A 13,049-nucleotide genomic window follows, 5' to 3' on the forward strand; every position below is an offset into this window, starting at 1 on the left:
TTGGGTGCAAATGTGGCAGGGAAAGGTGGAGTGAAGGTGGAGGTAGAATGTAGATTGAGAGAAGCGAGTAAATGCCTTGGTGGATTAAAGAGTGTAATGAGGAATAGACATTTGGGAATGGATGCTAATAGGAGACTGTATGAAGGAGTGATTGTGCCAACAACACTGTATGGGGCAGAAACATGGAACATAAGAGAAGAAGAGAGGAGGAGTTTGAATGTGTTTGAGATGAGGTGTCTGAGAAGTATGATGGGGGTTACTAGGCTAGATAGAGTGAGAAATGAGGAGGTGAGGAGGAGAACAGGGGTGGAAAAGAATATTAGGATGATGAAAGAATATTAGGATGGTTTGGACACATGGAAAGAATGAGTGAAGAAAGACTAGTAAAAGAGGTGTGGAAGGCAGATGTGGAGGGAGTGAACATGAGGGGACGTCCTAGGATGAGGTGGATGGATAGGGTGAAGGGGGCTTTGGGGAAGAGGGGAATGTCTGTTGAGGAAGGACGGGAGAGGACAGAAGACAGGGGTGAATGGAGAATGGTTGTATATGGATGATGTTGTGATAGCATGAGGTGGAATGGGCGGGTGGATGGGGGGTGAGGTAGTATGTGTGAGCAAAATTTGACGCAGCCCGAAGGGATTTCTCCCCGTCCTCTCATTTTATGCAATGGGGGGACGGAGAGGGGGGGTCGCCGATTTAATGAAGCGGCCTTGATGTGGATGTGCTGTGTCTTGCGACACTGCTTCTGACCCAGGGCAGTGGACAAGGTGCAGGGATGACCCGTCATTCAGGAGGTGCTAAGATAAGAGGGAGGGTGGAGGGGTGTGGAGTGTATTCAGGGGTGGAATTGGTGGGATTGTTTTTGTGCTTTTTCTTTTTGGCTACCCCCCCTTGTAAGCGGGAAAAAGCCTTGGTATATGTATATATGTACCAAATACTATCTATATACCTCCAAATGATAAGATGGAACTGGAGACCAGAAGTTAACAGATCTAGAGGTAGACCGAAGAAAAGAGGGAAAGATGGAGTTGAAGAAATCCTAGAGGCAAATGGATTAGGAAGAATAGAGGATTTGAGGGAAGGAGGAAGCTTTGAGAGGGCAATCTGGAGAAGTGTGCTGACCCAACTGACAGGCTGAAAGCCTACCTGGGAGCAGAAGCAAGAACTTTGTGAGATAAGGGAGATAGCCTGCACAGGTATCCACCTCCCTGTCCCCCCACCCACCCATTAATTTTACCTTTTATTTTAACTCACTGTGGATGAAGTATACCAACCCCACTCAAATACACTAACCTTTCTGTATGGAGCAATGACCTTCATGTCGATTCTTCTCCAAATGCCGCCTATGACTACGCTTCTCCAATGCCGTTCCTCTGCCGTTTCTTCCATTGCTGTCAGTTCTGGGATGAGTTGTGGCGGAGGCATTGTGGTGTAAGGGTCTACTGGTTTCACTTCCTCTTCATGCTCCTCAGGAAGGGCAAGGTCTTCCTATAATGACCAGGTTATAGGTTCATTAGAATACCATGTGAAAGTAAAATAGATAGAAAGAACCGAAGCAATGAAGATTGTAGGGAAAAAATATACAAAGAAACTGAGTTCATTGGAAATATACTTTAACCTTTATGGATACTGCCAGATCTGCAAATGATTACACTGACAAGCATGAAAAATAAAATAAATTAATAAAATAAAAATTTAAAATAAATCAAGCTCAACAGTCACTTACATCGTCTATTTCTCCTTCATCATTTTGGCTGAAAGCAGACGAGACTGAGATGGCATCATCATCAACAGGGGACCGCAAGATATCATCCGTCACGGCAATCTTTCGTCTGGCCAAGTTCAAAGAAGTCGGTCGATCTGGTGGGAATTGTCAAGTAAATTAATCTTTCAGGCATACCATGACCAGATTGAATAAATATTATTAAATTAGAACTCAGGTCTAACTGCTATGTACGTAGTAACCTAAAGAGAATTTACATTTTTTAACTTGTGTGGGAACCACATACCATTGTTATCATAATCTTCACTACAAGGAGAAAATTCTGGCAGAGTTTCATTCAAGTCTGAAGGTGTAGTTACGGTAGTCGTGCCGGACAAGTCGCTGGACCGAAGGATTATGCATGGTGTAGTGGCCTCCTCTGTATCGCTGGAAGAACCTGTGATGACTATATCAGGTACCTGGAGTTCACGGATCTCGCTGACGTGGGTGAAGGGAGATTCCTGTATCGTCTCAAGTGTGTCGTCTAGACATTCATCTCCGGTCGGGGTCAGGTGAAGTGACGGGGCTGGGATCCTCTTGAGACCTGTATTTTCGTTGTTACTTTCGACAAAAATAGCCTCAACCTCAAGTTCCTTGTCACCTTTGTTCAGAACCAACGACCGCCTCTTCAGTTTTAGATTGCCGTTGTCCTCTGCATTCTCTAGGGCAGGTTTACTCTGTGGCTTGATTGGGGTATCCTTCTCGCTCTGCTCAGAATCATCAAGAGTTGCCATGAAATCCGTTTTCTCCTCTGCAGAGTCTAGTTCGAGACCCTGAGCAGATATTAAGGTCAGTTTTTTGGGTGACGAGATGCCACTGTCTGTGTTACCAGTCTTGTTGGAAGACCCAAGGTGTTCATGTAGGGAATTGGACAACGCCTCCAGGATTTCTTGGTTCAGGTAATCACTATAACGTTCCGAGTTATTGAGGACTTCCTCAACTTCTGTTGGCGAGAGGATATCTTGCAACTTCCCTGTGATAACGTAAAGATCTTTGCTCTTCTCAATGTCAAGACACTCCATGATCTTCTCCATTGTACTCTGTTCAATGCTAAGACTCTCGTACTGTTCACTACTTATATCTGTGATATCTGCCATTATGTTCATTGAATCATCGGTATTGTCTGTCTTAGGCGTGGATGTGTTTGCTTGTTGATTTTGTTGATTGTGTGGGGTGCTTGGCTTGAAAGAGGTGTTGTTAGGCAAGGGAGAACTCTCGAGCAGACTGTTCTCCTGATCACCGCTATAACCCTCCTCCTCATCAATTTCACACTCGTCCAACATGCTCTTGATCTCCTTGAGGTCCCGTTCAAAGGTGCTGGTGCTGCTCTGACTGGAGGTCTTCGATGTGTCATGGGTCTCCGGAACTATCTTCCTCCGGATACTCCCGTGGCGCTGTAATTCACCCGTCATCACAAGACCCTCAATCCGCTCAGCATCTGGAGCATTGATGGGAGTTAGCTGGACCTTCCGCCGGAAACTCTTGTGCCGCACAAAGGCATTTTCGTGTGTGTTGGGGAGATGGAACTCTTCAAAGTACTCTTCATCTTCAATGTCACTGTTGACCTCAAAGCCATCCTCCTTCTTTGATGATCCCTCAAGCTTGAGGGAGTCTGCAAGCCAAACAAACTACAGCAGTGCTAAAGGAATCTACACACATCTAGCTCCTAATGAATGAAGCATTCAATTCCTAACAATTATTTAATAACTAAAAGATTAAACTACTGTACAGTAAACCCTCAATATAGCAAACCTTGTCATAATGAATTTTATATCCAATGATCCCTCTAAGCTTACTGTCCCCATCTATAACAATTAACCATCAATTCAATAAATTTGGTGTGTTAAGTACAGCAGCACCATCTAACCTGTTCATCATTCTCTTCATACTTCACACTACCATATACAATATACTAAACTTGTGGGATCAATGACAAGTACCTGCTTGTCCATTTTCAAAACTCATCAACCTTCTCATCTCCATATAGAGGTAGAATCTTTGGACTGGGCCCAAGATCTACTGACTAACCATCTAATATTACTTGCTCCATTCCACCCCCTTGCCCCCACCATTAAACTGAACATAAATTGTCTTCTTCATTCTTGGATGCCACCATAACCTTAATTTTAACTTTGTTCCATCCACCAACCTAATCCACTATCCTTGTCTTGAAAATCATCTGTATATACGGTAAGTTAATAGTCATCCATTCTTGACAATTGCCTTCTCAAACTTCACTACTCTACTCAAAATATACATGCACTTCTCGTTACTTCATCCATATACAAATTAAATGCACACATCAAATTTTCACTACTGCATGCGTGAATTCAATTGTTGAAATCACTGACATGCAACCCTGCCCCTCACCAAGTCAAAACCACATACCTACCCCAACCCTTTCCACTCCCATCCACCACAAGGTCATTATACTGAGGATTTACTGTACATTGATCAAACAGTCCAAAAGGCAATTCTCATAATTACAAGGATATCAACACAGGTGTCGGAGATAAAACTGATATTACAGGGTCATTATTTAAATGAACTTCAACTTTACTAGAGTACCAACATGAAGCTAGCATAATAATTAACATGAACACTACTAGGTTACGGTTTCAAATAAGTTAAACCAATTAACTGACCTGGTCTGAAATTTGGCGTAAGGAAGTTCGACGAAGTTGACGAATTATGTGTGTTGGGAGGAGTGATGTCAGAGTCTTCAGATGGAGTCTCAAGAGGAGTAGACACCATAGCAGTAGTGTCGGCAGTAGTGTCAGTGTTGGACATGGCAATCCTCCCGAGGTCTTCATCGCCAGCAAAGCAAACACCCGACATCCTGCGGTTAGTCTTCAGGGCCATGGGACTGGTAGGGAACTCTACTGCAGGACCAGAATTAATTGTTTATTTATTCATCTATTTATTTTATCTAAAGATTTCAACAAGTGCCATAAAACAAAAATAAACATGGTCTAAATCAAAACTAAAGAAATAAGGAACTCTTACTGCAGAAGGACCAGAATTACTTGTTTATTTATTTTATCTAAAGATTTCAACAAGAGCCATAAAACAAAAATAAACATTGTGTACATTAAAACTAAAGAAATAAGGAAAACTACTGCAGAAGGACCAGTTACTTGCATTTTTGTTTTTATCTAAGCATTTCAATGAGCACCATAAAACAAAAAGAAACATAATGTAAATTAAAAGTACACAAACAAGGAATTAAACTATTTGGGTGAGGGAGGGGTATTTTGATTAGAGATATGGGGAAGTGTTCATGACAACACACAGATATGATCTGATCAAGATCCATATAGAATTTCTTGGTCAAATAGAATTTTCAATGAAAACATAACAATCAATAGTACAAGCAAAGGGATATCAAAAGTATGGCCTACAGAGAGAGGGAGAGAGTAAAAGAAAGGAGAAGGAGAGACTGAGGGACCACACCTGGAGTAGTGAAAGAAGTTAAAAACAAATAGAAGGGAGAGACGGAAGAGGAAGACCCCCAGTAGGAGGGCATGGAACTCACCCGTCTCGGCGCGGTAGGCCTCCGGAGTTGGGAGTTTCTGAGATTCTTCACAATCCCACGCGTCAGGCTGAACCGGCGTCAGGGCTCCTTTCGAAATCTCCTCTTCCTTCTTCGCCGCCTCCTTCACGGCCTCCCCGGCGGTGGTCACGCCGTTCTCGGAGAGCACCTGTTCCTCCTCATCGGGTGTCGAGGGGCAGTGCTCCTCCTCCGAAGGATTCGAACTCTCGGTAGGAGTGTGAGGAGCCATGGGATCATCCTGCGAAGTTGTAGAAGGAGTCTCCGAAGTGGCGTGTTCTTCGACCTCCATTTCCTCTTCCTCCTCCTCGTCCTCTTCCTCCAGTGGTATTGGAGGTTCAGGCGGCTCCTCCTCCGAAGGCGACATGGGAGGTTCTGACTGGTCGTCCTCGGAGGCTGAGGGTGGCTGGAGGTCCGGTGTGGTCACTCCTGAAGAAGACACTGTCGAAGCCGCAGAGGACATGGTCAGGTCGGGGTCGCTGGTGGTCAGGTCACTGGGCACGAGGCTGACTTGTGAGGCGGCTGCACTCAAGGGGGGGCTGACGGGGGTCTTGGCACCCGCCCGGGTGAGTTCGGGGTCCACGACACCCCCAGGACCCCCCACCATCCCGACCCCTACGTCACCACTTTCGCCCCTCATCTAGACGATCTGTAAACAAAAAAAGAAATGTCAACAATGACTCAAATGGAAACACGTTTCAATGGTCCTCTAGAAGTAGCGATGTTTCCCAACCTGGGGTGCTGGGAAATGATACACACAAAAATCACATTGATTACCTTGTTGTGCATATTTGACTTTTCCCATGCTATCTTATTTTTTATGGTGTTCTCATTTCTTCTACAAACAAGTATCAATTTGTTTCAGTTCAAAGGAATCAAGAAAATAAATCATCAAGCAGTACACTTCACTTTCTTTTATCATTCAAATAACAAGCTTGGGGTGCTGGACCGCTAAGACGTGACAACAGGGGTTGCTATGGTCGGAAAAGGTTGGGAAACTGGTCTAAAAGGAAGAGGCAGTTTATAAAAAAAAAAAAGCATAACAGAAGGAATGTGTGTGAACGAGAGAAGGGAGCAGATTTTCTCGGATACATTTGCTGAACAAGACAACAACTGGCAATTAGTATCTTCTACTAATTTTCTAACAAGAATTCTACCTATAGCACATGCAAACACAAACTCTCCAAATTTACAAACCCATTTCTTCACTATTGTTTGGAATAATCATTAAGTAAAATACGAAACAAGACAACATATAAAATACGAAGCACTGTACTTACAATGATTATGCAATGAGCACAAGCGCGATGCTTTCAACTACAGTATTTATATGTACTACCTATGCCTTCCCACGTTCCTCGCCTGACTCGCTTGGATAGGAATTGACCGACTGTTGTGTACAGGGAGAGGGAGGGAGGGGTGGTGGTACATTACATGTAGAAAACGTTATTAATCACAGCGAAATATCAAATAATAACATGATGACGATGATGAAGGTTATGTTCAAATTGATGTTTGTATTTTTTTCCTTGAATGAAAATAATAATAAAAAAGGCAGCATTCGAGTCTCAATTTCAGTACATTTGACTCTCTTCCCTGCTAATTCTTATGTTCTGCTGGAAGTGGTACCGACCATTAATACAACTGCTCACAAGACAACTGTTCACTAGACAACTGCTCACACGACTGCTGTTCACAAGACAACTGTTCACTAGACAACTGCTCACACGACTGCTGTTCACAAGACAACTGTTCACTAGACATCTGTTCACAACACATGCTTACAGGACAACTGTTCACTAGACATCTGTTCACAACATATGCTTACAGGACAACTGTTCACAACATTTATGGTGAAAAGGACATCTGCTCACAACTCGACAATTTGTTACATGTTATTCTATATTTGTAGTCAACAATACACTAACTGAAACGAAGTTTTTCAAACACCAGAAGTAATGACGAATCTAGACAACTGGGCAGATCTAGAAAATCTGTTTGCAAGGGCGAATCTGGGAAAAAGTATGTGATATTCTTGGAATTTTAAAGTCTCAACACGCCATTGTAAATCAATATTCACTCAGAATATAACTTCTTTTTAATTAATGAAGATATAATCTATTGAGCAAGTATTTCTCGTGTACGTGTTCATTCAATAAGAAAAACAAATCGACAAATAAACAAGGTGGAAATGATATACTTTATTCAATAAATGTAAGTAATGTTGGAATATTACAGGTGTAATGAAGTTGTGTACATTGTATAATCAAGGATAACCGCACAGTTTCATGGATCAGTTGTAATACTTCCCCTAATGTGTTGATCTGCGACTACAAGGAATGTATACACGCACGCACGCACCTGCGCGCGTCCGTTTGTGTATTTGAAATATGTATACATTTTTTTCTTGTTAATGGAAGAAGCAAACCTATGCTCTACTATTTGCACCAACAATAAGTTGTACATTTTAGTTACACAGAAATATATAGTATTTGATATCTTAAAACATTACAGAATTTGCACTTTTTTAGCAAGTCATCTGTTCTTCGTTAGGAGCAGCTGCGAGCAAGTTTCCTCCCATAACGCTGTGAGCAACTGTTTCGTGAGTAAATATCGTGTGAGCAATTATCACGTTACCACGGGTTTCTGGATTGGTCACCCCCTTTATACAGGGGAAAATAATTTTATGTATATGAACTAAGAGGTGTCAATTAGGGCTATATTTAGTCATGGCAATGTTAGGACGATGCCAGGTAATATTTTTCTTAACAGATTTAATGTAGTTTGTCCTTCCCATGAACTCGCTTGTCGATATTGTCAAATATAATGTCGATAGTCCCATTAGGACAAAGTTAATAACATGACAGAATCAAGTGAAGCAATAAAACAGTCAGGTTAATTAATTTTCATCTTTTTCAGTGGATCGAAAGGAGTGTATTAGCAAGAAGTAATATACATATATTTGTAAGCAATATTGTAGTGTGGGGTCTAAGTTATTTTAAATTACCACAGAAATAATTTGGGGAATGACCACAAATTAATCAAACTATCAAAATTGATTAAACAATGTTAATCATACCGGAATAATTTTAATTCTTTTTCAAATGCACCACGGAATTAGTGGTTAGTTTGAATATCACTGCATTTACAGTAAAACGAAACCCCTTTCCCAAAGTAGCACAAAGAAAAAAAAACGTTATTCAAAGAAACATATTCTAGCTAACAACAATTCGAATGGTCAAAATGTCTCAACGACAGAAGGTCGAATATGACATAATGTCGACCGACTTATTTCACTGGTTATTTGTGTAAATATTACATATTAGTTGTACATAATGATTCTCGGCAACAAATCCACCATGGCCGCCCAAGATGCTTTCTGTTTGCGTGATCAATAAGCATGTACTGTAGGTAGGGCCTACAACGATAGGCCTAGACAGCATATATATTTTAAACATATGTTTAAGAATCTTATGTCAAATATTTTATGTTCACTATAGTTCCAACTGGAGCTATCCATAAATCATCGAATGTTACTTAGCTGGTGTGCACAGAATACATGAAACAATAATAACTATGTTAATCCCGAAACTCATTGTTAATTACATGCAACAGTTATTTTTTATTCATTTGTATATTTATTTGTTTATTCAAAATATAGGTTTTTCAATTGTAATTTTCAATTGTCCATCATTGATCTGCGATGTAAATTCATAACCGTCAAGAAGGGAAGTCTCAACATTTTCCAGTTCAATTCCAATTAATGCGTTGTTCCAAAAACTACGGATAATTTCACTTGCACTAATGCAGTTGAAATCATACAAATAAAACAAGTTTCATGCTATTTTTTTTTGTATTCCCGAAGAAACATCTCTGACATGATTCACTTAAAAAAAAGATTCAAACTGAATCTATTTTAACAATAAATGACTACATGAACACCCAAGTTTTTGTTCCGAATTTATTTTATTTGTAATGTGTGACATTCAGATATAGATATATCATACATAAGCACAATATATCAACTTTATTTAAATACCAACATGATTATAATTTATGAAAATTATTTTTGAATGCAAATGCCCTGCGATGATCATGAGACTTTCTGGTCGATTCTGTTGGATGATAAACTTTCGACATTCTATCGTTTCGACGCCTTGCCATACATCTAAAAGAATGAATAATTAAACAAGGCCTTAGACACCACTATGGCAATTTTAGTTAAATACACATATCTGACAGCAACTGATATTAATGTTGCGATTTTTCGGGGCCAATCATATTAACTTTGGAAAGACACTGACAAGTGGGAAGGTGTCTTGATCTTTATCTTCCTATCCATAATTCCCTTTCCTCACTTGCACAGGTTGGATTAGGTTAAGTTAGATTAAGTTAATGTTAGGTTGTGTTATTATTAAAATTATAGTTCGATTAACATTAGTTTAAGGTCAAGATAAACAAAGAGCATTTCACACTTTGAGGATTTCTGAAACTTTGATGCGTCTCCAAGGCTCTAGCATGAAGTCTATTCCACTCGCTAATGACCCGGTTGTCGATTTTTTCAACCGCCATTGATCTATTACACTTCTGTGTCCAACTCATAATCAAAAAGTTCAACACTAGTCTAGCCCAAGTCCAAGCAGACCTTGATCTAATCTTATTCGTTACATTTCACCACTTACGATTTCTATAATACCTGCCGCCATGCAATTTTAATCACTACAAGGGTCAGTTTTACACACACACACACAGTCTGTATTTAAACTATAATGGAATGTTCATGAAAACGTAGTTCCTATACAGTATAGTTTAATTTCAATAAAACAATGACTCCTTCATTGTTAGTTTGCAAACTGTATTTCGTATGACAGATCAGTCACAATTATCAATCATCTACCCAGTAAAGAACGGAAGTAGGTCCTGAGAATGATTCAACCTTTGAAATAAAATAGTGAACATGAATTATGAAAACTAACGAAGTTATGAACCTCCCACCTCTATCATAACAGTTTGCAAATAAAGATATATTGTTCCTATAATCATAAATTCCTTTGGCGGGATCGTCACCGACGACATGACGTCATGTCCTTGCACTTGTCCGGTTTCCCCGCGCTCGCAGAGAAAACTCCAAACCCTGCTTGGGTATTCTGCCAATGACCTATCAATTTACCACGCATTAGTCTCTTCCAAACGCACAACCCCGCATGCACTCTCTCCTCCTTTTACTGCCTCTCCCTTTCTTTGTCTGTGTCTCAACTTGACTCGTAAAACTACGTCTCTCTCTCCCTGCGTCTCTGTCTTTCTCTTTCAAGTGTCCCTGATTGTCCTTAAAGTCCGGTCGAGGTTCCCCGGATTGGTTGCGTGCCCTGTCTGGAATGCAGCACTACCACCCATCCACCTAAAACCGTACCAAAGCTCAAGCTTACGAAGGGCTACGAAACAAACGAGAATTCGACTAATATGACGAACAGACATGGAGACGTCTGCACCAACGAGCTATTTGTCGACATTTTTTTTAGGATGTTGCACGGTTAATTTTATTACTCAATCATTCTACCCATTTTCATTAATCTATCCATTTATTTACGTATTTATTAACTTATGGTAAACCCAAGTAGCTAAGATAAAAAGGTGAGGCTACCTTCCTTATAAGGGAGAAGCTTTTGCTACATATATGTATATTTACTTGAATTTGCTCGTATATCTATTTGTCAATTTATTAAGGTTTTAATTTGAGAAAAATTAACAGATCAGTCTTCATGTCGATACAACATTCTTCCCACCAACTTAAGAGAATATTGGCATTCCTGTATACTTCCTGATAAACAGTTTGAAAGAATGTCGGAGAAAGGAGGTTAAAAAATAATACCGGTTTCAAACCAAGGCCTATCACACGGTTACTTGCATTTCTTTATAAAGTCTTCTCAGTTGTTTTTCATATCTTCGACATGAACCATGTTCGGTTGCTGGTTTATGGACTGCTATTTACGGTCTTCTATGCTCGCGCCGCCGTTGTATATTTTATTTTGTATTTCATATATTGGACTACTTTGTTGAATGTTTATAGTCTGGATAAGTGTTTTTCATTTATAATTTATTTTTGTCTATTTATTCATTCAAGGTGTGGATATATCATAGAGATACTGGTATTTTGTCGCCCACGATTTGGTGTAGTGTCAATGTTGTTCGAAGGGGTTGGCCGTCGCGGAGTGTTATGTAAATCGGACATTCTAGTGTATTGTGAGGGAAGCTTTACATTGCCAAGTGTGAGGATCGTTTCCTGCCTTGAGGTGGCCATATGTGAGGCGGGAATGTCCTGGAGCTCTTTCAAAATGTCGGTTATGTTGATACAAGGATAACTATGGATGTATGTTGGAGTTTGATTGTGATTTGTTGTTTTTCAGCGTCTTTGTAGCATTGGATCGGAGGACTGGGTAAATAATATGTTATTCTCAGTGGATTGGAGGACTCAAAAAGGGGTGAATATCGTCTCTCGAGCCGCTTTGTCAGCTCGTTCGTTGTCGGGGATTGCCTATAGGAGATGGTACCCAACAAAGAATACAGATTTGAAGCGGACGGCGATTTGGAGATGGGAAAGAATGGGAGGAGAGGAGGGGGAAGGAAGAAGGGGAAGGGGAAAAGGACGAAGAGGAAGAGGCGGGAGAGGAGGAGGAAGGGGAGGGAGAGATGAAGAGTAAGGGAAGAAGGGGAGGGAGAGGAAGGAAAAGGGGAAGGGAAGTGAAAGGGGAGACGAAGGGGAAGAGACAGAGAAAGGGGGAAAGGAGAGAAGAGGGGAGGAGAGAGGGAAATGGGGAGAAAGGGGAGATGAGGAGGAGAATGGGGGAGAAGAGGAGGATTTTGGGTAGAAGGAAGAGAAAAGGGATTCTGCATCCTTCACCCACACAGCAGTCCATGTTTAAACGTGATGCTAAGCAAGGCAAGCATGACGTCACTAGCCCAGCGCGATGACGTCACCCTCCAGACCTCTGGAATTTCTTGCGTCCTGAAACTCTATTAAACAAATTCCGATTTACCTCTGTTGTCAGAGGCCACCAATCACTGCCATTACTTCCAACAACTACTCGTCAATCTTCTCTACCACCATAAAGTAATTTCTTGTTTCCAATTTGCCAACGCAAACACACACTCCATCGTAAATATAGACCTTTAAATCCCAACACTGAAAACACGTGTCATGCCCAGGGCTGCCAACCACCGCCATGCCCAGGGTGGCCAACATAACTTATTTTTCCAATGCCCAACTCGGCCTCTTCGTAGACAACACACACCTATATAGCGCCAGCCAAGCAGAGGAGTGTCATACGCCATCTCTCCAAGATTAGTCTTTATTTATACTAACACTGACCACTGGCTTATGTCTCTTCATTCCAAATGAAGATGCAGAACGATCTGCAAAACGTCTTGTTTTTTTCTACTGTGTTTTGTTTTCATTTATGTATTACGTATTCATTTCCCAATGTCAATTGAAAATTTACTTCTTCCTTTCTCGTTTCCACAGAAATCTACTTTCTGAAAGCTTGAAAGCTTACGAAAGAAATTAGTTTATAATGCATTTGCTGTCGTTTTCAACAAAATATGCTTGAAAGATAATCTCTTGCCACACGTTTCACACAAACACACACACATATATATATATATATATATATATATATATATATATATATATATATATATAAATTATAAAAAATTAAAAACTCCAATATTCAGAAGATGCTT

At 40.6% G+C, this 13,049-nt stretch overlaps 1 protein-coding gene across 5 annotated transcripts in view; it reads right to left on the reverse strand.

The window, feature by feature from the left end:
• LOC143040968 (uncharacterized) overlaps positions 1-13,049 on the reverse strand; it is a 104,015-nt gene that overhangs the window by 6,722 nt on the left and 84,244 nt on the right. For 4 of the 5 annotated variants that reach the window (XM_076212410.1, XM_076212409.1, XM_076212411.1 and 1 more), the window contains exons 2-6: positions 5,298-5,961; positions 4,408-4,644; positions 2,010-3,374; positions 1,727-1,860; positions 1,294-1,488 (exon numbers count right to left, since the gene is read on the reverse strand). In XM_076212410.1, coding sequence (XP_076068525.1) covers positions 1,294-1,488; positions 1,727-1,860; positions 2,010-3,374; positions 4,408-4,644; positions 5,298-5,952 — 2,586 coding nt within the window. In that variant the 5' untranslated portion in view covers positions 5,953-5,961. The remainder of the gene's footprint in view (positions 1-1,293; positions 1,489-1,726; positions 1,861-2,009; positions 3,375-4,407; positions 4,645-5,297; positions 5,962-13,049) is intronic. The other variant, XM_076212408.1, reaches the window with a different exon arrangement.

The sequence above is a fragment of the Oratosquilla oratoria genome, chromosome 30, assembly GCF_046742065.1.
Source record: "Oratosquilla oratoria isolate Oo_2021 chromosome 30, ASM4674206v1, whole genome shotgun sequence".
Classification (NCBI taxonomy): Eukaryota; Metazoa; Arthropoda; class Malacostraca; order Stomatopoda; family Squillidae; genus Oratosquilla; species Oratosquilla oratoria.